Source organism: Diceros bicornis, chromosome 30 (assembly GCF_020826845.1).
Source record: "Diceros bicornis minor isolate mBicDic1 chromosome 30, mDicBic1.mat.cur, whole genome shotgun sequence".
Classification (NCBI taxonomy): domain Eukaryota; kingdom Metazoa; phylum Chordata; class Mammalia; order Perissodactyla; family Rhinocerotidae; genus Diceros; species Diceros bicornis.
The window spans coordinates 9,759,972-9,787,195 of record NC_080769.1 but is presented as its reverse complement, the minus strand read 5'-3'; the positions used below and the strand labels follow the sequence as shown (position 1 = coordinate 9,787,195).

At 40.3% G+C, this 27,224-nt stretch overlaps 1 protein-coding gene and 1 long non-coding RNA gene across 8 annotated transcripts in view; both read left to right on the top strand.

Moving 5' to 3' along the window:
- LOC131394410 (zinc finger protein 266-like) overlaps positions 1-27,224 on the top strand; it is a 194,388-nt gene that overhangs the window by 42,946 nt on the left and 124,218 nt on the right. For all 3 annotated transcript variants that reach the window (XM_058525769.1, XM_058525768.1, XM_058525772.1), the window contains 3 exons: positions 8,893-8,981; positions 9,487-9,613; positions 10,202-10,282. In XM_058525769.1, coding sequence (XP_058381752.1) covers positions 8,893-8,981; positions 9,487-9,613; positions 10,202-10,282 — 297 coding nt within the window. The remainder of the gene's footprint in view (positions 1-8,892; positions 8,982-9,486; positions 9,614-10,201; positions 10,283-27,224) is intronic.
- On the top strand, positions 18,756-25,393 carry LOC131394430 (uncharacterized). 5 transcript variants are annotated; one of them, XR_009216121.1, is made up of 6 exons: positions 18,756-18,798; positions 21,407-21,483; positions 22,023-22,204; positions 22,810-22,890; positions 23,662-24,126; positions 24,230-25,393. It is a non-coding gene; the product is annotated as an uncharacterized LOC131394430 (long non-coding RNA). The 5 variants fall into 5 exon arrangements; XR_009216119.1 differs by lacking the exon at positions 23,662-24,126 and having other exon boundaries at positions 22,077-22,204; XR_009216118.1 differs by lacking the exon at positions 23,662-24,126.

Sequence of the window (27,224 nt, the reverse complement as noted above, 5' to 3'; positions counted from 1 at the left end):
TGGCTGTGCTGAGGCTGCGTCCCACATACAGCAACTAGAAGGATGTGCAACTATGACATACAACTATCTACTGGGGCTTTGGGGAAACAAAAATAAAAGTAAATAAAATTATTAAAAAAAAGAAAATAGAAAGGATGAATGTGTTCTAATTTTATGAATAGCAAATTCATTCAAGGAATTAATCAGTAATTCACTTATGTTATCATCAATCTTAGCAAATGTTTATGTTAATAAACATAGTGGTTTTCTAGTCCACCTGAAGATTCCATCTCCTACCTGGATGAGGCCTTTGATTCTGACTGATCATCCAGAGTGACCCCTCCTGTTTGATATTTTATAGACACTGACATATCTAGGGGGCTAGAATCGCTCTACAGGTAAAGGACCAGAAGACTCCCCCAACAATGCAGGTTGCCAGAAAGCACTGAAGGCTCCATATCGCTTGGTAATATCCACGTCACCCTCTCTATTTGCCACTTGGTGTCCCAATGAGCTAGCTGTGCCATGGTGAAACAATTGATGAAGGTTCTGAAGATAAAGTTGGTGAGGACCCGTGAATTCTGTGAATGTCTTTCCTATTGGCAAGGAGCTTAGCTCATTGCTCAGGTATAAAAGCTCGACTAAACATATCCCTAAATCTTCTCCTTCCCTCGTTCGTCCACAGGGGTCATTGTTCTTCTCAATTGTGTGTGAGTCTGCATGAAATCAGGAGACAGAAATCACACTTTGATTTAAACAAGAGAACTGTAACGTAAAGATGTAAGGAGAATTGTAAAAAACATCCTAGATTTGATGTAGAGTCCCTAAGGAAAAGCAAACTTGTAGGGGTGCCCTCTCCTCAAGGCTGGACTTCAGACCTTGTTGGAGAAAGTATCATGGAAGCCCACTGGATGGTGAAGCAGTTGACTAGGTTGCCAGGACCAGAGGTAGTCAACAGTCACTGGGCAGGCAGTAAGCAACCCTCTGGATGCAGACAAGCCATGAGTGATGGGTAGATTGGGAAAGGGAATCAGGTGCCACTGTTGGTGCATGACCTAGAACACTAAGTATCCATATAAGGAGGCCATGGGAAACAACTGACTGGTGTGCAGAGAAGCTGAGGCTGGTGGAGGAGTGCACGGAAGACAGTGTTCCTCCCACCCTCACATTTTTAGAGTAACTAAATATATTTCTGAAAACTGGGATATGTTGTGTTATGAAGAGCTATTTAGCTATAATCTAGGAACACTTGAAGAGTGGTGTGAAGGATCTGTGTTGTCTGTTGATCACCAACCGGTAGTGCCTTCAGCAGTCGAGGCTCTGTGCTGCTCTTTGTACCGGCAAACATTGGCATCCAAACTGACATAATGCGACCCATCAGATGCAAAACAACCTCTTCAAAACAAGCTGGTCCTCATGTCAGACAACAGTGTTAAAAGCAGTAATACAGCTACAGAGGTCATTATGGTAAAAGGTTGTGTTTCGGGCCCGGCTCCACGGCGTAGTGGTTAAGTTCAGTATGCTCTGCTTCGGTGGCCTGGGTTTGTGGGCCCGGATCCCAGGCACGGACCTGCACCACTTGTCAGTCATGCTGTGGCGGCAGCCCACATATAAAATAGAGGAAGACTGGCGATGGATGTTTGCTCAGGGCAAATCTTCCCCAGCAAAAAAGAAGAAAAAAGGTTGTGTTTCTCCAAAGATTAAAAAAAATTAAGTGTATTTCCACTCAATAATAATTGTTGCAAATATATAAAACTCTCTTGACGGAATCAGAAGAAATAGACAAATCCACAAGTCTAGTGGGAGATTTTAATATATTTTGCCCAGAGGCCAGCCCGGTGGCATAGCAGTTAAGTGTGCACGCTCCGGTTCAGTGGCCCGTGGTTCACCGATTCGGATCCTGGGCACGCACTGACTCACGGCTTGTCAAGCCATGCTGTGGCGGCATCCCATATGAAGTGGAGAAAGATGGGCACAGATGTTAGCCCACAGCCAGTCTTCCTTGGCAAAAAGAGGAGGATTGGCATTGAATGTTAGCTCAGGGCTGATCTTCCTCACAAAAAATATATGTGTATTTTGCCCATATTGTTAACTAAAGAATAGAAGAAAAATCAATTGGGGTATCCTGTGAAAATGCTATGTGAACTGCCTAATGTGCATATACAGAATAGTGTGTCTAGTAACTTTCAACTCAGAAATTGCTTGTCTGGGAGCAAGGGGAAAGGAATTGACTGGAAAGAGCAAGAAGGCTTTGTAGGGAGATAACTATGTTCTGTATCTTGTCTCAGGTGGTTTTTACTACAAGTGTATGCAATTGTCAACACTCATCCAGCAAATGCTTAAAATGTGTGTATTTAAGTGTACGTTAATTATACCTCAATTAGATAATGAAAGATGAAACATTCTGTATAGGCACTTAGTTGTTTTTTGTTTTGTTTTGTTTGTTTGTTTGTTTTTACCCCCAAAGCCCCAGTAGATAGTTGTATGTCATAGCTGCACATTCTTCTAGTTGCTGTATGTGGGACGCGGCCTCAGCATGGCCGGAGAAGCGGTGCGTCGGTGCGCGCCTGGGATCTGAACCCGGGCCACCAGCAGCAGAGCATGCGCACTTAACCGCTAAGCCACGGGGCCGGCCCTATATAGGCACTTAGTAACTAAACACGTTGGTGGACCCCCAGTTTGAGACCCCTGGTTGTAAGGACAGTTATACTGTGAGGCTAGACACATGGATTTTGTGACCATATGTGTTTCTGAGTTTTAGTCTTCTGAACTGTAGAATAAGGACTGTGGGATTGTGAGAGTGATATTGATTCAAAGATAATGAACCGTGGAACTTTCAGTGGTTGACACCATTCAAAAACCATTTTGTAGATCAGCACTCGGCCTGTTGCTCTTTGTTTGATTTATTAAAGTTACTGTGGTTTTTTTGTTTGGTTTGGTTTTGGGTTTTTTTTTTGAGAAAGATTGGCTCTCAGCTAACATCTGTTACCAGTCTTCCTCCTTTTTTTCCTTTTTTCCTTCCCAAAGCTCCAGTAGATAGTTGTATGTCATGGTTGTCCTTCTAGTTGCTCTATGTGGAACGCCACCTCAGCGTGGCTTGATGAGCAGTATGTAGGTCTGTGCCCAGGATGCAAACCGGCGAATCCCAGGCCACTGAAGCAGAATGCTTGAACTTAACCGCTATGCCACTGGGCCAGCCCTTTGTTTTTGTTTTTTTTTTAATTGAGGTCTCATTGGTTTATAATGTCTCCATATCAGGTTTACATCATTATATCTTGAATTTTGTACAGACCACATGGTGTTCACCATGAAAAATCTAGTTGCCATCCACCACGTTACACATGTGCCCCTTACTCCTTTTGCTCTCCCTACACCCCCTTTCCCTGTGGTAGCCACCAGTCTATTCTACAAGTGTATTTGTTTTTTTATCTTTCACGTGTAAGTTAAGTCATATGGTGATTGTCTTTCCATCTGTCTCATTTCACTTAGCATGATACCCTCAAGGTCCATCCACCTAATCACAAATGGCAAGATTTTGTCTTATTTATGGCTGAGAAGTATTCCATTGTATATATACCATATCTTTATCCATTCATCCATTGATGAGCAGTTGGGTTGCTTCCAAGTCTTGGCTGTTGGAATAATGCTGCGATGAACATAGGTGTGCGTGTACCTTTTTGAATTAGTGATTTCATGTTCTTTGGATGAATACCCAGTAGTGGCGTAGCTGCATCATATCGTATTTCTATTTTTAATTTTTTGAGAAAGCTCCATCCTGTTTTCCATAGTGACTGCACCAGTTTGCAATCCCTCCAGCAGTGTGTAAGGGTTTCCTTTTCTCTGCATCCTCTCCAACACTTATTTCTTGTCTTGTTAATTATAACTGTTTTGATGGGCATAAGGTGATATGTTATTGTAGTTTTGATTTGCATTTCCCTAATAATTAGTGATGTTGAACATCTTTTCATGTGCCTGTTGGCCGTCAGGATATCTTCTTTGGAAAAATATCTGTTCATATTCTCTTCCCATTTTTCTATTGGGTGTTTGTTTTTTTCTTGTTTACTTGTATGAGTTCTTCAGGTATTTTGAATATTAACCCTTTATTGGATATATGATTTGCAGATATCTTCTCCTAAGTGGTAGGTTGTCTTTTCATTTTGTGGATGGTTTCTTTTGCCATGCAGAGCCTTTTAGTCTGATGTTGTCTTCCTTGTTTATTTTCTCTTTTGATTCCCATGCCTGAGGAGACATGATATTCAAAGTAATTTCCGTAAGATGTATGTCAAAGAGCATACTGCCTATGTTTTCTCCTAGAAGTTTTATGGTTTTGGGTCTTACATCCAATTTTTTAATCTATTTTGTGTTAATTTTTGTATATGGTGTAAGATAATGATCTACTTTCATTCTTTTGTGTGTGGCTGTCCAGTTTTCCCAACATCATTTATTTATTTATTTATTTTTAATTTTATTTATTTATTTTTCCCCCAAAGCCCCGGTAGACAGTTGTATGTCATAGTTGCACATCCATTCTAGTTGCTGTATGTGGGACATGGCCTCAGCATGGCCGGAGAAGCAGCGCGTCGGTGCTCGCCCGGAATCCGAACCCGGGCTGCCAGCAGCGGAGCGCGCGCACTTAACCACCAAGCCACGGGGCCGGCTCTCCAACATCATTTATTGAAGAGACTTTCCTTTCTCTATTGTATGTTCTTCATTCCTTCATTGAAGATTAGCTGTCGATAGATGTGTGGTTTTATTTGGGGGCTGTCAGTTCTGTGCCATTGATCTGTGTATCTGGTTTTCTGCCAGTACCATGCTGTTTTGATTACTGTAGCTTTGTAGTATATTTTGAATTCAGGGTGTGTGATACCTCCAACTTTGTTCTTTTTTCTCAGGATCGCTTTGGCTATTAGCAGTCTTCATTGGTTCTGTGTAGATTTTAGCATTCTTTGTTCTATTTCCGTGAAGAATGTCATTGGGACTCTGATTGAGATTGCATTGAATCTTTAGATTGGTTTATGTAATACGGACTTTTTAGCTATGTTAATTTTCTGTGTTTTTATTTTGTATGTTTATCACTTTGCTCAAAGGTTTGGATATCTTGTCATTTTCTTCAGAAAGGAGGGCATCTTGCAACATTTTTTTTAGGGCAAGTCTAGTGGCAAACTCTTTCAGCTAATGTATGTCTGGGATAGCCATTATTTCTCCTTCATATGTGAAGAATAACCTTGCTGGAGAGAGTCTTCTTGGCTGACAGTGTTCATCTTTGAATATTTTGAATATATCATTGCACTCTTTTTTATTACCCTGTAGAGTTTCTGCTGAGAAATCCACTGGTGACCTTATGGGGCTTCCTTTCTGAGTTATTTTCTTTTCTATGGCCACCTTTAATATTCTTTCTTTGTCATTGACTTTTGATCCTTTTAGTATAATGTGTCTTGGAGAAGGTCTTTTAGCATTAAGACAATTTAGTGTTCCCTTAGCTTCGTGTCCTTGTATATCCAGTTCCTTCCCCAGGTTTGCAAAGTTCTCAGCTCTTATTTCTTTAAATAAACTCTCTACTCCTTTCTCCCTCTCTTCTCCTTTTGGGATACCCATTATCCTTATTTTGCTTTTCCCAATTGAGTCAAATATTTCTCATACAGTCACTCCATATTTTAAAAAATCTTAGTTTTCTGTCCTCTTCTACCTGAAACTCTTCTAGATTTCTATCTTTGAGCTCAGTAATTATCTCTTCCATATGGTCTGCTCTATTTCCAATGCTTTCTACTTTATTAATCTCATTTATTGTGTTCTTCAGCTGCAAAATTTCTGAGTTTGGTTTGGTTTTGTTTTTTAAGAGTTTCAGTCTCTTTGAAGTTAATTTTGTTGATTAATTTTATTCGTGTGCTCAGTGAGCTGTCTTTCTGAGTTTCCTTGTAACCTATTGAGTGTCTTCATGATAGCTGTTTTGAATTCTCTGTTAGTTCACAGTCTTCTGTGACTACAAGTTTGGTTCCTGGAGAAATGTTATTTTCTTTTTATGGTACCAAGTTTCTGTAGTTTTTCACGATGCTTGATGAGTTGTTTCTCTACTGTTGCATTTGGGTAGCAAACACCTTTCTTACTTGGATAAGGCTTTGCTTATTTGGATTCTGAGCTACTCCTGGTTGTGTTTGAGAGCCTTAGTTTTCCACCCTCCACCGTCTGTCAGAGGAGTTGTCACTGCCCTCCTTGTGCTCTTTGTGCCTCTGAGGTTGCTGGTACCTTGTGGCTTATGACCCTGCAGCAGTTGTGGGTGTCACCCCGGGGTCACCGAGCTGCAAGTACCTCTGTCTGCTGCTTCTGGAGTTGCCTAGGTTGTGGGTTCCACCACTGTGGTGTGGTAGAGTGGGGTGGGGGCCAGAGTCATGGGAATCTCTGTGACATACAGGTGCCTGCAGGCACCAGGCTATGGATGAGGGGGCTGAAGTTGCAGGCATTTCTAAAGCTGGAAGGCATCGGGCTCACGCATCCTGTTGTTGCTATTGCCTGGCTCTCCACAGGCTCTCCCTGGGCTCATGCGCTGCTGCTGTGTGCCTTCTGCACTGTTGCTCCTGGGTTATCTGAGGGTGCTGGCAATGTGCTTCTAGGGATGCTTGGTTTGTGGGTTTTGCTGCTGCTGCTGAGTGGGCCCGGGTTATAGGTGGCACTGCCTCTGTCACAGCCACAAGGGGAGGGTTACCTAGGTCATGAGCATTGTTGTGGCTTCCTAAACCTCTGGTTTCTAGTGCCTATGCAGTTCGTGGAAGCTCAGGTCACTGGCACGGCCACTGCTGCCTGGGGCCTAGGGTATTGTATGCAACACTCATTGCTGACAGGGCTGTTGTTGGGGGTTCTGCTGTTGGGGTCTGAATCACAGGCACCACTGCAGCTCTTGCAGCCTCTGGTCTCAGGTGCTGGTGAGAATCCTGGAATCTCAGGTTATGGGCTACACCACTGCTGCTGGCAGGACCAGTGTCGGAAGGTGCTGCCACCAGGGTCGGTGGAGGGGGCTCATTTTCAGGTATCATTGAAATTCTTGGAGCCTCTGGTGGTGGGCCTGCAGTGCCTCTGGAGCATGGGCTGCCTGAATTCCTGGGGCTTCTATTCATAAGTGTTATATCCGTTCCTGGGGCCTCTAGTTGCCAGTGTGGCCATGGTTCCTGGCACTTCCGGTCTTGGGACCTGCCACCACTGCTTCCCTGGTTCCACCACATCTAAGAAATCCAGTCAACCCACTTTCAGATGTATAGATGTATGGATTTCTCAGGCATTCTAGTGTACTGTGCAGAGAGTCCTTTGTTGGTCTATGGATTTCCTACTGGTGGTTATTTTGAGGGAAGAGACGAAGGGAACAACTCACTCTGCCATGACACTGACATTTCTCCAAAGGTTGTTGATTCTTAAGAAAAGAAGTTAACCTTCAAATACAGATTGTTAAAAGGCAATTAAACATGAAGAAAGGAATAAATATAAAAGCCATGTGGCTAGGAAATAGAACTGATAAGTAAAATGAAAAGGTGGTTTGAAAAGATGCGTAAAATAGACAAATGTGGAGCAAAGTATGATATGGCACTGCCCCTTTCCCAAGGCAAGGCGAGAGCACAGACTTGTTGATTAGAATGTTTCCAGCCCAGACCTGTGGGGCCTTCCTAGTACTTTAACATATTCTGAGTTCTTTTGTAAAAACATTGATGTACTTTTTCTAATTTTTTAGTGTCAGATGTGGAAAACCTAATGATTATTTCTCTTTTCTTCCATTTTCTTATTCAGGAACCAAAAGAATATGTGCTTTCTGTGTGTGTGTGTGTGTGTGTGTGTGTGTGTGTGTGTTTGTAGGTGTGAGACAACCTTTATTTTCTCATCTGCTTGATTTTTTTTCCCATATCACTTATGAATTGGTGTGTCAGTTATTACATTATTGTCTGTTCTTCAGTAAGAGTGTTGGATCTTTAATGCCTAGGACCTTTTCTGTATAAGTTACTGCTCTCAACTAAGTGCCTAGAACAGGGACATAAATTCTTCATTATTTATTGTGAGAATAAAAATTGAATAAGGCAGCAATAAAAACTTAAAAGGAAGCCCAGAGCTTCAAACTTCTCCAGTATCCATCAAAGGAAGCTCAAGAACGTAGACCAAATAAAATACATTTTTCTTTCTTTTATATGCCCAGTAGCAGTCTTGACCAGTGCTGTCCGGTGGAATTGTACATCATGCATATAGTGAAAATACTTACTTAAGCATGTAAGTCATATAAAAATACGGTGATAGTGTACATTATTTTGTACATTCAAAGGATTCTAAATTCACTGCATACTAAATTTTTATCAGGCATACTTGATTTGTGTTCAGAAATCAGAAACTTTAAAGATGAAAGACTAGATTCCAATACTCACGTTGTTCCAAATATATAAGTGAGCTATAAGATTCCAGTGAATCTTCTGGTGCAGATGATCGTTGGTAAATGGCATTTGATGTTACTGGCAGTAGCAGTTACAAGTAGCAGTTGTGCTACTTGTCTGTCTAGGAGAAGCCTAAGTGGGCCAGAGAATGCTGTTCTCTCTGTCAGCTTCCTGGTATATATTCGTTAGGTAGAGTGGCTGCATAATCTCATTCATCAATTTTATTGCCTTGACAAATGAAGAGGCATATTAGTGAAAGCTTAAGTTTCCATCCCTGTAAAATGAAAGAGTTTTGTTTTTCCTGACGGACAGCACGACTCACAATCCCCTTTGTGCCTTCAGGTGAGATAGGACTACTCTGACATTTGATGGCAGTAGTGTGTATTTGTATGAGATTTCTTGAGTGTGCAGGGATATTTGAGAATTTCCAGCTAGAATGGAACGACTTCCGGGCCTGCGAATGTGGGAATTATAGTCGTCTCTGAGTCCTCATGCCTTCTTTCTTTTCTCCTAGGTCTTCTGTCTGAGGACTCTTTCTGCCTTATTGAGGAAAAGATAGAGGCAGAAAGGATGGTGACTGAGTGTTTGACAAATTGTTCTCAGGTAATTAGAAAGTATATCTTTCTACAAAATGACACACCACATCCACTAGATAGACACCTTTCTTTCTAGGTACACCTGTCTCCAGGGCTTCTTAAGGGAAGTCAAGCCACTCAAGGACTGAGTCTCTGTTGAATTCCCACCCAAAGTGGAGCCTCTCATATTGGTTCATATAAGTAATCGCAGTATTTTGATAATTACCTTCTACTGTTGTTTCATGATAGCAACTGCATATTTTTTGTGTTTTGCTGCCTGCTCTCTCAGGGTAATGAAGATGAAAGTGTGCATTTTTCAAATAATTTATTCATTAATTGGCTTTTTCAAGTTTCTCTGATTTGCTTAGTACTGTGCTGCCAGAGGGAATTAAGAGGAGAAGAGCGTTTAGTCTAGTTGTGGTGAGGTGAGTTCATGCATTAGAGGTTCCATTAACGCCATAACTGGAGGATATCAACCGTGAGTGAGTTTAGATAGAAGATCAACTGAAGCCAGCTTGTATGTGATGGTTTAGGACTTGGTTACCTTCACTGATGTGGCTGTGCACTTCACCCGAAAAGAGTGGACTTTACTGGACCCAACTCAGAAAAATCTATACAGAGATGTGATGCTGGAGAACTACAAGAACCTGACCACAGTAGGTAAGGCTGCACTGATTCTTGTAGCCCCTTATGCAACAGATATATGTGATATATTTACTGTGTTCCAGTATTGGTAATGTGAAATCTGCACGTAATGGAAACTAAGAGACATAATCTCTACCCTAATGGGTTTTAATCTAGTGTGGTTTCTGTAAAATTGTGGTCCTAGGAATAACATCATCCCCATCACTCTTAGAAATGTGTATTCTCAAACTCCACTTTTGACGTAGTGAATGAAACTCTGGCATTATCCCCAGACATCTGTATTTTAATGAAAACAGTAGACAAGATTCTGATGGACAACAAGGTTTGACAACTACTAATGTAGTGCTTTCACCATGAGAATGAACATTTCTTTTTTGCATTTACTTTATTTGCTCTTTCAATAAAAGTCTTAATACTTTTTAATGTATGGGTTTCAGGGACCAGAGACAACCAGCTCTTTGATAGACAGAAGGAGAGCGTATTTGCATTAACTCTTTTGAAATAATGTTTTCCATTCATTAGAAATTTATGAGTTGATTCATGGGAATATTTGTCATCTTTTACAGAGGACTTTTCCATTAATATGTCTTTTCCTCTGAACAGAGTATCAATTGTTCAAACCCAATCTCATTTCTTGGTTGGAACAAGAAGAGTTGAGTACAGTAGAGAGAGGAGTCTTCCAAGGTGAGTGAGTGTGAAGAACTTCCCTGGTCAGTGAAAATTTCAGTATGTTTGGAATGACAATGAGGAAACTTTAAGACATTGTTTCTCTTAAAAAGCTGAGGTCATTCGTCTCTGATGCTTTGGGGTATCATCAGCTTATGATACGTTCTTACTTTACCTTTACTTAAAATTTCCTGTGAACTCAGAAAAATCTTGTGTCTGTGTTATGTTGATCATTTGGCATATGTTGTTTGTCTAGAACTTTCCTACATTCTTTCTCTGATAATATTCTGTCTCTTTTCCCCATCGTATTTAATTTTCATAGAAGCATTTTAATCAACTACTGAATTTTTGAGTATACATCCTTACCGTTGGAAGATTTTTGAAATTGCGAAACTTCTCTCATCTGTCTTGCCTTTTATTTAGTATGTTTAACTTAGAAATAATACAAATGAGCCTTACTAGTTTTAACCCTTTTGATGTACATGTCTTTCTGTAAATTCCTACGTATTTTATCTTTTTTAATTTTAGAATGGGAAACTCCACTTAAAACCAAAAACTTAGCAATTCCACAGGATATTTTTTGGGGAAAAGCATGCAATAGGATTGAAATGGTAAGTTTGAAAAGAGATATTTTTTATTTTACACATTTAGAGAAGATTGGGATTTTCATCAGATAGAACATGTGCGCAAGTTCTAGATATTTGAGATGAGTGGTATTTGCCCAAGAGAGAGCAATGGTTTTGTAGAGGTACTCTGAATGTGTTGAATTTGGGAATATTTTAAACCTAGCTTCAAAGTTGTTGCTTCAGAACTCCCGCAAGGACTCATTCCCACTTATATAACTTGCTATTGAGTTTTTAAACAATTGCATGAAATTGTACAGGAATCTTGTAAGATTGGAGTAGATGGCATTCCATCATTCAAGTTCAAAGAAATGAACAGGGTAGGAAGTGTATGAATGTAATGGAAATGATAAAAATCATGATCATCATAATGAAGTTTTCTGCTTTGAGATGGGTAGGATAAATTAATGAATTTGAGAAATCTTTGAATTATCATTCATTTTTTCATCAACAGGAAAAAATACACAATGGGTGGGAACTCAATGATTCTGAGCAATGTGGGAAAGTCGTCAGTGAACATTCATGCCTGAAGACACACAGGAGAACGCAGAAGGGAGCCAATACCCATGAGGATAATCAGCATGGAAAACGCTTCCTTGCTCTGTACAAGAAAACCTCTACTGGAGAGAAAGTTTCCATGTTTAATCAGTGGGGAAAGGCCATCAGCCCTACTTCAGATGCTGTGTACTGGCATGCTAGCATGCAAAAAGAAGCATTTGTCAATCAGTTTTCTCTTCAGGCCCAAACAAGACCTCACAATGGAGAAAAATTCTATGAATGTAAGGAATGTGGGAAAGCCTTCACTGAATCCTCAGGCCTTGTTCGCCACATAAAAACTCATACTGGAGAGAAGCCTTTTAAATGTGACATATGTGGGAAAGCCTTTGCTACTTCTTCGAAAGTGACTACCCATTTTAGAACTCATACTGGAGAGAAACCTTTTGAGTGTAATGTATGTGGGAAAAGATTTACCAGTTCTTCATACTTAATCATTCACAAGCGTACTCACACTGGAGAGAAACCTTATAAATGCAAGGAATGTGGGAAAGGCTTTAAGTGTCTTGTGTACCTTAAATGTCACAAGCGAACTCACAGCGGAGAGAAACCCTATAAATGTAAGGAATGTGGGAAAGCCTTCATTCAATCCTCAGGCCTCAATAAGCACATAAAAATTCACAGTGGAGAGAAGCCTTTTGAGTGTAATATATGTGAAAAAAGATTTGCAAGTTATTCGTACTTAATCGTTCATAGGTGTACTCACACTGAAGAGAAACCTTGTGAATGCAAAGAATGTGGGAAAGGCTTTAGGTGTTTGGTGGACCTTAACCGTCACAAGCGAACTCACACCGGGGAGAAACCCTATGAATGTAAGGAATGTGGGAAAGGCTTTGCTCAATCTTCAGGCCTTATTAACCACGTAAATATTCACACTGGAGAGAAGCCTTTTAAATGTGATACGTGTGGAAAAGCCTTTGCTGCTTCCTCAAATCTGAGTAACCATTTGAGAACTCACAGTAGGGAGAAGCCTTTTGAGTGTAATACATGTGACAAAAGATTTGCAAGATCTTCACAGTTAATCATTCATGAGCGTACTCACACTGGAGAAAAACCCTATAAATGCAAGGAATGTGGGAAAGGCTTTAATTCTTTCGCAGGCCTTAACTGTCATGAGCGAGTTCACAGTGGAGAGAAACCCTATGAATGCAAGGAATGTGGGAAAGCTTTCCCTCAATCCTCAGGCCTTATTGTCCATATAACAACTCACAATGGAGTGAAGCCTTTTAAATGTGATAAATGTGGGAAAGCCTTTGCCACTTCCTCAAACCTGACTAACCATTTTAGAACTCACAGTGGAGAGAAGCATTTGGAATGTAATATGTGTAGGAAAAGATTTACAAGTTCTTCATACTTAATCATTCACAAGCGTACTCACACTGGAGAGAAACCTTATAAATGCAAAGAATGTGGGAAAGGCTTTATTTGTTTTAGGTACCTTAAATGTCACAAGCGAACTCACACTGGAGAGAAACCTTATGAATGTAAGGAATGTGGGAAGGGCTTCACTCAATCCTCAAGCCTTGTTCACCACAGGAGAACTCACCAAAGAGAAGTTTTTTAAATGTGACACGTGGGAAAGCCTTTGCTTCTTCCTCAAAACTGACTAGCCATCTGAGGACTCACACTGGAGAGAAGCTTTTTGAGTGTGATGTATTTCAGAAAAGATTTACCACTTTTTCATATTTAATCATTCACAAGCATAGTCATACTAGAGAGAAACCCTATGAATGTAAGGATTGTGAGAAAGCCTTCACTCAATCCTCAGGTTTTATTGACCACATAAAAACTCACACTGGAAAGAAGCCTTTTAAATGTGACACATGTTGGGAATCCTTTAGTGCTTCCTCAGACCTTAAACATTTTAACATCTCTCACTACGTGGAAGCCTATTGAGTGTAACGTATGTTTATGTTAGAAAACAGTGACCAGTTCTTCATACATTATCATTCACAGGCTCACACTGGAGAGAAACTTATAAATGGAAGGAATTTGGAAAAGCTTTCAATTTTCCCACTTCCTTTAAGTATGGTTACAGAACTCATCTGAAGAGAAGTCCTTTCAGTGTAAGGAATGTGGTGAAGCCCTCAATAGTCTCAGTTCACTTCAAAGATATGAAGGGACCACACTGCAGAGATGTTCTCCAAATGTAAGGAATGAGGTAAAGCCATCAGCATCTGCTCACAGAGGAGCATGTAAGGAGTGACAGTGAAGTCATGCTATTATGAAACATGGAAAGCCCTCTATTTCTTCAGTGAAATACGTATTTCTTATATATAAGAGATTTCGCAGTGGGGAGAAATCCAACTGATAGAAGATGTGTAGGAAAATTGTTCTGCTAATGTTCACCTGTGATCTCACTGTGGAGAAAAACTTTATAAATGTAAAAGATGTTGTAAAGTCGTCATAATTTTCCATTGGATTTTGTCTCATCTGTAATAAAATTAGGGTGATTCAAAGGCAAGAGAAACTGAATATGGGAAGTGTGGGAAGCGCTATCCTGAGTGTGAATCTCAGGGTCTTCTGAGGTGCATAGCATTCTAGTTGGTTCTATAAATCTATTCTAAGACTTTGTGATTAGGCCTTGAGCATCCCTGTGCATGACGTGTTTTTCTTTCTAGTGATAGGGCAGTCTAGTTGCTACTCCTTGCATGTTACAGCCTGGTTAAAAGTGGGTCTGCAGAATTCACACTTAATCCTCTTGTAACCACCTGGATTCTGTTAATGGATTGAGATAGACTTACATTGTGAAGACAGCAGCTGCTTGACTGTGTACAGTGCTCACCAAACTCATTTACAGTGAGTCACACCAGCCAATGTGGTGGGGAAAATACATCTTCATAAATTTTGTAAAATTATCTTGTCCCTCTCACACCTGATCCTTTCAGATAAATCAGTTTCAAACATGGGATGAGTAGGGGGAAAAGTGAGATTACACCTACAATGTGTGACACCCTGTTTTCATGACCTTTCTGGTTGAACAAGTACCCTACCACCTGGGGAGGACCTTCAACCTCAAGCCCATACAGGATGATGGTGAGAATAATGAATGCTCTTTCACAGAATACCCAGCACCACAGCCTGGGAAAACAATATTTGTCTGAATCAAGCAACAGCTGTTGCTGGTGAATCACCTTCTTCTGTGTTTGTCATTCTGTCCATGGGCTGTGGAAAAAAAAAAAAGAACTCATGTGAATGTAGCTGGTCCAGAGAATCTGCTGTGCTTCATGCCCTCACTGGGCGATCCTGAATGTGAACCTTGGGTGTAGATACAGAGCAGCACAATATGGTTTCAGCTTCAATGATACATATTTACATAGTTTGGATGCTCAAGAAGCCTTGGGTTATATCAAGTATGGCCATTTGGTGTGCAGCTGCTTAATGACACTTTCTTGAGGCTTATTCAAAGCACTGTATGAATACCTAAATCAAGCTTAACAATAAATCCAGAGGAAGAATTCTCTGTGCACCTTTGTGTTACATGTTTGTGTGTGTGGCAGAGTATGTCATGTTGTGGTTCACTTTGGGTATGTATGTTGTTATTTACCCCATCTGTTGCCTCATTAATTACTGGCAACAACACCAAAGATCAGCAGATTAGTCTTAACCTCTTGTATGCAGTGTAAGGGTCATAGATTGTCCTTAGATAATTTCCTAATTGAAAGAAGACCTACGGGACATATGAGATTTTGCTACAGTTGCCTGAGTGTAGGACTTTGTTGGTGGTGTTTGAGGTCACTCCTGCAGATGGGCCACATTCTGCTCCTTGCACTGCTAGTGACAACATTCTCAATAATTGCTGTAGAAGTAAATAAAGCAGATTTGGTCCCAGCTTTTGTTGGTCAGTCGCTGACAAAGTGTATTTTCATGTGGACAAACTCTAAAAGGCAAGATGATGTGAGCTGTATATGCTCCAACACAGATGAGCCTTTGAAAATGTTCTAAGTGAAAAGAAGCCATTCATAAAAGATTGTATGATTTCATTTATATGAAGTCTCGAAAATCAAATCTATAGAGACAAAGATTGTGTTCACCAGCTATTAAGAGAGAAGGGAAATGGGGGATTTGACAGCTAAAGGGTGCTTTTGAAATGATGAAAAAGCTCCAAAATTATGATGGTTACCCAAATCTGTGCTTTTGCTAAACAACATTAAGTGTATAGATCTAAATGGATGAATTGCATGGCACATGAATTGTATCTCAATAAAGTTCTTCCAACAAACGAGAAAATTATGACAGTTCCTACACCATGGCGTAGTTATGAACATAACATACTGTCTGTGAAGCATCTAGCATGGTAAGATGCAGCAAACTTTAGTTAGCATTATGTTTTTGCCACTAATATTAAAACAATATAAAACTATTATAATCAAAGGGTACGCTATGGGCATAAATAAGTATATTACTGGACAGAAGAATCTAGGTATGAATACAGGTGTATATATAGCAATATATTGTTTAATAAATGTGGAATTTCAAATCAATAGATCAAGGACAAATTATCCATAAGTACTAGTACAACAATTGGCCACCCTTTGCAGGAAACAAAATTGGATCCACTACCCCACACCACATGTAAAAATACATTAGATGAAGATTAAAGATGTAAATGTCTTTAGAAGTAGTAAATTTAAGAAGACAATTATGAACTCTGTCTAATTTAGTGAAGAGTCATTTTAAGGCAAGGCAGGAAACCCAGAAATTATTTTATAGAACAGCCTCCTTTGGCTACATAAACATTTAATATTTTGTAAAGCAAACAAACATTAACATAGCAAAATAGTTATGAATTCAATAGATGCAAAACATACACTTGTTAATGTCCATAAACAATTCTTGGTAAAATGTATTAGTAAATCAGGATTTAAAAAGATTTTCATGAACTCCACCATGGCCACCCACAATTTCAGTGGGTGAAACTGAATCATAGCAAACTTGATTGGCAGAGAAACTTTAGACCCATTTGTAAGTGAAGAATTCCTGGTGGTGTTGGTATTTCACAGCAGAGTATGGGAAGCCCTGGATGATATGTAAGATTAGGAATAATTACTTGAAGAAGAAGAAAAAAATAAGATTATTCCAAAGTCATTTTAAAGGTAAAGGAAACAATTAGAGTTTACCACAGTGTCCAATGTAAAGAAAATAAATAAGGGGAAATAAAGATCAAAGGATGTGATTGATAAAATGAAGGAAATCTATTTCATGGATTGGCAGGCATATCATTACTGGAGAATCCTTGTATGGGCTGTAGGAACTTGAGGTTAAAAGGGTAGAAAAGCTTTTGATGAAAATTCTCACCTTCAGCCACCACGTTGTGTATGTGCCCTGCCCTCTGCCTGTAGCTCCGCCTACAACCTTGGTTCTAGCCTCAACCTTGTCGCCAGCTGTTTTCTGCCTTCAGCCTACACGCTGAGAAAGCTCAGGGCCCATCTGCACCCAAGCAGTTAACAAGAATTTCTCTTTTTTTTTTTTTTTTCTGTGAGGAAGATCAGCTCTGAGCTAACATCCATGCCAATCCTCTTTTTGATGAGGAAGACCGGCCCTGAGCTAACATCTATTGCCAATCCTCCTTTTTTCCCCCTTTTTCTCCCCAAAGCCCCAGTAGATAGCTGTATGTCATAGTTGCACATCCTTCTAGTTGCTGTAAGTGGGATGCTGCCTCAGCATGGCAGGACAAGCGGTGCATCAGTGCGCACCCGGGATCCGAACCCAGGCCACCAGTAGTGAAGTGCATGCACTTGACTGCTAAGCCATGGGGCCGGCCCCTAGAATTTCTCAGTCTTAAGTGGTCTATCTTGGCTGACAGCCTGACCCTCAGAGCTCAGCCCCTCTGACCCCAGGTAGGAAGAGAAAGTGGCTGACTTGTTCACCCGTGGTTTTCTCTGCCTGCTTCTGGTGTCTTGGCGACTTTCACCTTGGTGGTGGTCCAGCCCAGCCCGGCCTTGGTGAGGCCAGCTCGAAGGAGAGGGAGATTGAAAGAGGAGTCAAATGGCGTGTTTGGTCTCGGCTGCTGAGAGGCCCACTTAAAGAGTCCTGGCCTGTGTCCCTCGCTTCCACCATGACCCCAAGGCCTCCTAGCACCACAAGGTCCTGGTCTGGTCCCTTTTGGGCCCTCGTTCCCAGCTAAGATTTGTATTGGGAAATGCTGCAAGGGCCTGTGGGCAGGGTCTCTTCATCCACTATGCTTCCCTCTTCAAAAGCCTCCAAAACAACCTTTGTGACTTGTCTTGAGAAAGAAAAGAACTTCTGCTGCTGGAGTGACATTGACTCAGCCCCCACATCATCCTGTCCTCATGATCTGGCAGTTCTGGCTGATTCTGGGGAGCACAGGGTGAATGTTGGTTCCAGAGGGTCTCTGTATCATTTTATGTGCAGAAGAGTGTTTCATCTGGGAATTTTGTTTAGTCTTTGCACATCCTTCATTTATTTCTGACACATTCAGGTAGAAAAATATTTTGTTAGATATCTATGGTGTGCATACTTATGTATATAAATATAATCCTATGTAGACAACAAGAGTTCACTAAAGAAAAACAACAATACTCGCCTATCTTTATCTGAACTTTCTAGGCCTGTACATGGCCATAGGGCTTCAAAACAGGGTCCTTGGAGACTTCATTACACTAGTTCTAGAATAATTGAATTTACCATTCACAGGAAGTTTGGACTAAGTGTATTTTTTCCACATTCTTCTTTTGAAAGATCTCAAACCTAAGAAAATTTGAACATCTAGTACAATACGCAGACTTCGAGTTTTCTTCTGGCCTAGGAAGGTCACTGGGTTTCCTCCCTACCCCAGCCGCCTTTCCGTGCCCTCTGTTGCTGTAGCTCCTCCCCTCGCCACCCGGAGACCGGAAACGGAAGTGCTCGACCCTGGCTGGTTCCCTTCTCTTGCCTGCTCCTCTGTTTTGGAGAACCTGGGTCTAGGTGACCCTCGCAAGACTAGGAGAACGGTCGGGGTCAAAGGGCGGCTACCCGAGTTCGGCGTGCTAGCCAGTCAACTCCAGAGGAGCCGCTAGTCTTCCCGCGGGGCCGGGCTCCGCACCTGCTGCCGCGGGGTCTATTCTGACGGCTCCCCGCCCGGGACCTCCTCCCTCTGCCGCCTTTGCTCTGCGATCCCCCGCCTGCTCTCTGCTCTGGGGCCACGGCCTCTCCCCGAGGCGACAGGGGCCGGGGGGCCGCCAGGAGCGTCTGTCCCGGGGAGGAGGCGGATCGGGAACTGCGGTCAGGGAGCCTCCGCGGGGCCTGTTCATCCGCTGTGCTCCCCTTTGCAAATAGCATCCTAAACAACCTTTGTTGTCCCATCCGGAAGGAAAAGCATCTCAGTCCACCGACCTGGGGATTCCGGCAGTTTGGGTGAGCTCTGGGTGAATTTGTTGGAGTGTGGGCGTCAGTTATTTGTTTGGTTCATTATATTCACGTGGGAAGACAAGAAGCGTTCTTGGAGTATTAGGGAGGACACGTATCTGATATCATTAAGTGCATGAGTTGAATGAACGCCTGAAAATACGAAATTTGCTACCACGGAAAAGCCGGGCTACTCAGCTCCACCTGAGCTCGCCTGACCTCCAGAGCCCTGTCAGTCTCCCAGAACTTCAAAATATGAGTGTTTAGAAAAAAGACGATGTAAGGTTCTTTCTGTTAGTAGCAGCACTTGGAATTGAATTTACTATAATTTAGGAAGAGTAATTAGTAAGCAGAGGGCCTGGGGTCGGCACTGTAGGGATATCCTGTCTCCTGACGCTTTTGATATTTTCCTGGATCACGTATTGTACTGAGGGTTACCGAATGTTGTTTTTCTGGTGCATTGATTCTTAGCTGCCAGTTTCTTCTCTTTTATCTTTTTTTCCTACCTTTTGATTATTATTGTGTACTCCTGGGTTCTCTCTCAGTGCACTACAGACAATATATTACCATTCTTTTTGATAGTTCAAGTTTATCTAGGGGTAGCTCTTTTCAGCTCCCTCCATTTGACGCAACCCCATGGATGTTTGAGGTCTATATTTTCTGACCCAACAAGGTGTTGCGGGTTCATTTTGTACATTCCTGCCCCACATCTGGAGTCAGATATTTCTCCCAAAGAGCTTGGTTCTTTGTAGAAATGAACATCGGTTTGCTCCCTGTGGTAAATTCTACTTCAATATCATTGCTTCAAGGGCCTTACAAATCTAGAGAAGATTTTTTAAAATCATAAGTTTCTATTCAGGTTACCAATGCAAAGTTAATACTGTGTATTTTCTGGCTGGCCCGGTGGCGTAGCGGTTAAGTGCACGTGCTCTGCTGTGGTTGCCCCGGTTCAAATCCCGGGCGCGCATTGATGCACCGCTTGTCAAGACATGCTGTGGTGGAGTCCCCTATAAAGTGGAGGGGGATGGACACGGATGTTAGCCCAGGGCCAGTCTTCCTCAGCAAATAGAGGAGGATTGGCATGGATGTTAGCTTGGGGCTGATCTTCCTCACAATAAATAAATAATAATAAAAAGGAAAAATATACTGTGTATTTTTCTCTTACCTACTCAGCTTTTAAATTTGTGTTTTTTTCTAAATCTTGGTTCCTAGTAACATTAGTTTATTTCTTATTTGCCTTATCCAATATGACACACCCCAAAAATGCAATATTACAATACTAATGTTACCAAAGTTTCATGTTTCTTAGTAGTTCTTTTTCTAGTTAGTATATATTTTTATTCTCGTTTCCATTTTTGAAGTCATTTTACTTCTTGAGCATATAAAACTATTACATGGTTCAAAAGTCAAAACAATATGAGAAAGTATATTCAGAAGTTTTCCATCCATGTCTCTTGCATTTCATTAACATCTTCTCAGTGGCTGTTTTTCCTTTCAGAAACAAATAATATATGTGTGTATGTGTGTTCTCCTGCACATTGTGTGTATTTTTATTTCCTTACAGTCTTATACAAACATACAATGTTCTGCACTTCATATTTTCATTTAAATATATGTGCTGGAAATCACTCACTTCACATCATAGAGATCTTTCTTCTTTTTCCATTAGTTTCCCATTAATAGGTACCATATTTAATGAGTCACCTATGGATAGTATTGAGTTTTTTTCCTATTTTTAGTTTTTGGGAATCTTGCCAAATACCCTCTACTTGGTTTGTATCATTTTTGCAATTTCAGAGTGCATTTTTTTTAAAGCAAAGTTAAAAGTAATTGTGCAGAAAAATAATCAACATTTTTGTTTTAACTGCAAAGCACTTGTTTTCCCTCCATCCTCCCCCAAATCATCCCAGCCCTGTATTCTTAGACTAAATGAATCCATTTCCTGAAAACTCAGGTTTATATTGTGTTATGAAGAGTTATTTAGTTATAATCTAAGTATATTTTAACAGTCTTGAGAACAATGTTTGTTGCCCATCAGTCCACAATCTCTGGGTGCCTTCAGTGAGTGCCGTGAAGTGATCTTGACATCAAGGAAAGGAGTATTGAGGCAGATTTTACCATCAGCCTCACAGGATATCGACTATTGATTTGTTGTATGGTAAGCGCTAGGTGATGCTGTGTTTCAGACGCTCCTTTAGGTCACCCCTGCACAATATGGCATCAAATGGTCTAGAACTGAACAGCAATGTTATTATGATTTTATAAATCAGCTGTTCCTATACATCCTTTGGGAAAAGATGGGGCATAATCTCCTTCATGAATCTTCTCTTCAAGGGCAGATAATGAGTCACATTTCTCAAGGCTGAAGTTTCCTTACCTGTAAAATAAGACTATCACGATACCTTTTTCTCTTGGGCAGCATGGCTCACAATCCCCTTTGACTCTAGGTGAGAGACAACTACTCTGACATTTTATGGCAGTAGTGTGTATTTGTGTGAGTTTTCTTGACTGTGCAGGCTTATACAATAATTTCAAACAGGGATGAAGTTATGTCCAGGGAGATCAATGTGGGAATAACAGTCAGCTCTGGCCTCATGTCTTCTTTCTTTTCCCCAAGTTCTTACTAGGTACCCGTTGAGCTTTCCTGAGGAAAAGACCAATGATGAAAGAATGGTGGCTGACAAATTGTTATAGGTAAAAACAAGGCTTGTCCTTCTAAAAAAGGACACACTTGCATCTACCAGGTAGACACATTTTCTTCTAGGTAGACCTGTCTTTAGAGGTCCTCAAAGCAAATTAGGCCACATTCAACTAAGTGCTCAGTTGAATTTCTCCACATAGTCAAGTATTTCAGTTATTACTAACTAATCTTGACCCTCATGGTGTCGACTGCATGCTTCTTATTTTGCTGAGTGCACTGACAGCAGGAAAGGAAGATGAAAGTGTCTTTTTCTCAAAGAATTTGTTTATTCATCAACATTTATCAGTAGTGTGCAATGTGCACCAGAGTATGCTGGGATAGAGGGATATAAAATGAGATGATCTCCTAGTCTGGTTGTAGTGAGATGAGTTCACGTGTAAGAGATGCAATTAAATCCTTGTGACTAGAGGAGATAAACAGTGAGCAAGTGTAGATACGGTGAAGAGTACCTAGGACCACTGAAACCTGGGGGAGATAATGGGAGGTCTGAGAACCCTGTGTTGGCTTTGACTCTCCCATCCTCATTCTCCAGGGAACATTGGTGAAGATGTTACTTGCTCACGTCAACCTGTTTGTGATGGTTTAGGATTCAGTGACCTTTGATGATGTTGCTGTGGACTTCATCCAGGAGGAGAGGACTTTATTGGACCTCACTCAGAGAAACCTGTACAGAGAATGTGATGCTGGAGAACTACCAGAACCTGGTCACAATGGGTAAATCTGGAATCATTCCTTCTACCATATTTTGGATCAGATATATATTATGTACTTACTATATTCCAGAATTGGTGATTCAAATCTGAATACAATGAGAAAGAACAGACACCTTCTCCCTGCACTCATGGGTTTGAATCTACTGTTGTGGTCCTCAAAATGTGGCCAGAGAGCCAACAGCATCACCATCAATCTGTTAGAAATGTACATTTGTAGACTCCTTCTTTGACATAGCAAATCAGAAAGCTGTGGTTGTTGCCCCATTTTCTGTTTTTGATGAAGCCCTCCAGATGATAGTGATGCACTCTAAAGTTTGAGAACCACTACTCTAGTGGTTTCCCCATCAGAATGAAGATCTCTGTTGCACTTCTTTATTTCTTTGAATCAAAGCCTTAGGGCTTTGTAAATGTGTATATAATCCTGAATGTGTGTTTCAAGAGTCAAAAAGAACCAGTTTAGGAGGAGGCAGAATAAGGGGATGTTTGCCTTTGTACCCCTTTTGAAATAATTTTAATTCTTCATTGGAAGTTAGTTCCTGCTTTGTGGGAAGATTTGTCATCTCTTGCATGAGCCTTTTCCATTAAGGTATCTTTCCATGTGGACAGGGTGTCAGCTGTTCAAACGGAATCTGATGTCTTGGTTGGAAAAGAAGAATTGAGGACAGTAGAGACAGGCGTTTCTCCAAAGTGAGTGTTTGCAACATACAACTCTGGTCAATGAGAAGTTCAGTATGTTTAGAAGTATAATGAGGAAAGTTTTTAAGATGCACTCTTTTCTTAAAAGGCAAGGGCCTGCTTGGTGGCATAGTGGTTAAGTTTGTGCACTCCACTTCGGAGGCCTAGGGTTCATGAGTTTGGATCCTGTGCGTAGACCTATACACCACTCTTCAAGCCATGCTAGGGCAGCATCCCATATACAAAGTAGAGGCAGATTGGCACAGATGTTAGCTCAGGGACCATCTTCCTCAAGCAAAAAAAGAGGAGGATTGGAAACAGATGTTAGCTCAGAGCCAATCTTCCTCAAAAAAAAAAAAAAAGGCTGAGGCCATTAATGTCTGAAATTCAGGGGTATCTTTAGCTTCCCTTATTCTGTTTTATGTTTACCAAAGCTTTCCACTGATCACAAAATGTCTTGGTTTTTTTTCTTTAAATTCATCATTTTGATGTCAGCTCATTGTCCAGATCTTTCATATTTACTTCTCTGATATCTTCTCTTTCTATTCACCATCATTTTTAATTTTTATAGAATCATTTTGTAACAAACTCCTTAAAATTTTGACCCCACATTCTTCTCATTGCTAAAGTTTTGATATAACCATACTCCTCAAATCTATCTTTCCCTCATTTTTTTATTATATTTAATTTGAAAAGTTATACAAATGAGCCTGATCATTCTGAACTTCTTTAAATTGACATTTCTTTCTAAACTTTCAAATTTGTTTATCTGTTTTACCACAGAATAAGATATGGGACTGAAAACTAAAGAATCAAGACTTCAGCAGAATATTTTTTGGGAGGAAACAGCCCCTCAAATAGAATACAAATGGTAAGATGGATAAGTGATATTTCTTATTTCCTACATTCAGAAAAGATTGAGAATTAGATTAGATAAAAAAATCAACACAAATGGAAGATATTTGAAACAAGTGGTATACCTCAAGACAGAGATGCCTCTAGGGAGATACTCTGACTAGGATGCATTTGGGGATATCCTAAACCTAGCTTGAATCTTGTTGCTTCAGGGTTCCCACAAGTATAAAATCACACATATTTAAAGATACTGAGGTTCAAAAAGAATTTCCTGAAACATGACAGGACTAATTTTAAAATTACAGCTGATGGCACAACATTCTGGCAGAAGAGTTCCATCTTTCAATTTGAAAGAAATCAACAGGGCAGAATTGTATGCTTGTAATGAAAATGGTAAGAATCATAATCATCATGATAATGCTTCTGTTTGAGATGGATGTAATCTATTAATGAGTCTGAAAAATCTTTTAATCATTATTGTATCCTTCATCAACAGGAAAGAACACAAAATGGAGGGGAAGTCTATGACTGTAAACAATGTGGGAAAGTCTTCAGTGAACACTCATGTCTTAAGACACACAGGATTATTTAAAATAGACAGAACACTTATGAGGATAATTATTATGGAAAAGGTTTTCTAACTCAACCCAATAAAACCTATACTGGAGAGAAAGATTCTGAACTTAATCAGTCTGGAAAAGCCATCAGCCTGACTCCAAATACTGTGTACCAGAGAATCTGCACACAAAAGAAACCTTTTGATGCATTGACTGTGGGAAAGCCTTTGTTAATCATTCATACCTTTAGGCACACTTGAGAACTCACAATGGAGAAAAACTTGATGAATGGAAGGAATATGGGGAGATCTTGTAGTCACTCCACAAGTCTCACTGTCTATATACAAACTCACAACATAAAATGTTCCTATGAAAGCAAAGCATGTGAAAAAGGCTTTAGGTATTCTTCATATCTTAATATTTCCATGCTATCACACACTGGAGAGAAGCCATTTGAGTGTAAGATGTATGGAAAAGCATTTATGTATTCCTCATGCCTGAGTATGCATTTGTGGGCTCACAGTTCCAAAAACCTATACATTGGGGGCCGGCCTGGTGGCACAGTGGTTAAGTGCATGTGCTCCACTTTGGCGGCCCAGGGTTGGCAGGTTCAGATCCCAGGCACACACCGATGCACTGCTTGTCAAGCCATGCTGTGGTGGTGTCCCATATACAAAATAGAGGAAGATGGGCACAGATGTTAGATCAGGGCTAATCTTCCTCAGCAAAAGGAGGAGGATTGGCAGTGGATATTAGCTCAGAGCCACTCTTCCTCACACAAAAAAAGGAAAAAAGGCATCTCAGGAGACGAAAGGAAAGAAAAAAGTAAAAAGGCTGCAGATTTTAGGGGACTACAAGCCCTCCCTCCCTCCCTAAAAGGAAACTTGAAATGTTATGTATTGAGGAAATGTCAGCTCTGGCAAACCATAATGCTTGTCTTATATTACTTACTGATTTAAAAACAACAATGACAAATAAAGCCCTAGATACCAGAGAAGAAAATAAAGGTTGACTACATAAATTATAAATATATATGTGTGTGTTTGTAATTTATGTATATGTATATTTTAACAGATGCATAATAAATAAGTTATTATATTGTATATTAATTGTAAATTAAAAGAGATCCATGATTTGACCCAATGGGAAATCCAACATTTGTATATTAAAATGTATAGACTATAACTTATATAATAAGTTATATATAATTATGATCTATGTAAGAAATATGTAACAAAATTTATATACTAAAAATGTATGTAACAAAGAGATAAAAAGTGCACTGATTGGCTTTTGTGCCTCTACAACATAACTTCTAAATTAACTTCAATGTTTGCTAAAATGCACTAACTGACAAACCTTCATAGACTTAACCAATATTGCCGCTGAAATTACACTTATACCTGGGGATACCAATACATTTAAACATTACACTCCCCTATAATTTTTAAAAAGTAACTAAAAGTAGAGAAAAAATAGGTGTGTCTCACTTTAATTGTAGTCTTGCTTAAATTTCCCATAGTCATCGTACCCACGTCCCCAAAATATCTCATCTTGGACGTAGATGCCATGACACAATAATAAATTTAAGTTGTCTTTGACACTTACTAATTGTCCTGGTTAGACAGGACCCTCAAGGACCCTTCATTAAAATAATTATTGTGGCCCAATGTGAGTTGAAACAGGGCCTTCAAGGTTTAAAAATCATTATACAAACCTAATTAATAAAGAAGTAATTATCTCCACTCGTCCACTGAGTCACTCAATTTTTCATGTTCTTACAACTGAAAAATAATAATAATAAATAATCCATCTCTTGGCTACCTGAGGAACCCCTTGGGATTAACTGAATAAACAGCAATGAGAGTTGTGGACTATGCAGATGGCACTGCTGACCATCACATGTAATGGAGCACAGTGGAATTTTACTGCTTTCCATCTCTTAACCAGGATGTCCCTGATAAAATGCTAAAAACAATACACTTGGCCAAACTTCAGGCAGTCATTTTGGCTCTTGATGTCCTGGCCAAAAAATATGGCCCATCTTCACAGTTATTATGAACTGTTGGGCCATTGCCTAAAAATTGTCCATTCAGAGTCAAGAACTCTGGGAATCTCTTGCCTCACACACACCCAAAGTTTAAATCAAAATTACACGTCTCCACATATACTGAGGCCACAATCTAGGCCTTGTCAGTCCAGTCTTTCACCAAGAAAGTCTTTTGGTCTCACTTTGCAGATGTCATCGCCCTGGCAGAGAACACATTGTTGGTGATGAAATTACTTGAGATGACATTATTCCAGCCCAAGAACTTGCCATTGAAGACTTCACCCAGTTCATGATGCTTTGGACTCCCTCACCTAAGGCAAGATTGGACACAGGACATTTTTGTTTTTATTATTGTTACTAGAGATTCTATTGCTTAGCCCATGATCCTGGTATGCTCGCTGCTTTCTATCAAAACATACATCTCTACATTGCCATGCCTCTGGGGAAATCTGATAGAGGTTACTCCTGTCTGTGCAAATCTAACAATTAATGAAAATTACTGCTTTTCTCAGGAGATACCTGACTCATATCAGTCATCCACTTCACCTCTTGGGAGGAGGACCACTCTCTTTCCAGTACCTTCTCCTACTACCCCCCTCCAGTGTTTCACCATGACATTCTACCCTGTGTCTCCAACCACAAATACTCCTTCCCCTCAGTTACACAAAAACCACTGATCTTTTCATATGCTTTATTAACTTAGTTCATACCCTCCAACAACATCACTGCCAGACTTGTCACTTTATTGTCAGACTAATTCTTTTAACACACATTATGACTCCACCAAGATATTGTTACGTACTCCAAAAAGATTTCAGATCGTTTTTCTTGACTAATGCCATACATAATGAGAAAGATGAACATGGGCTGGCTTAGAGTGACTC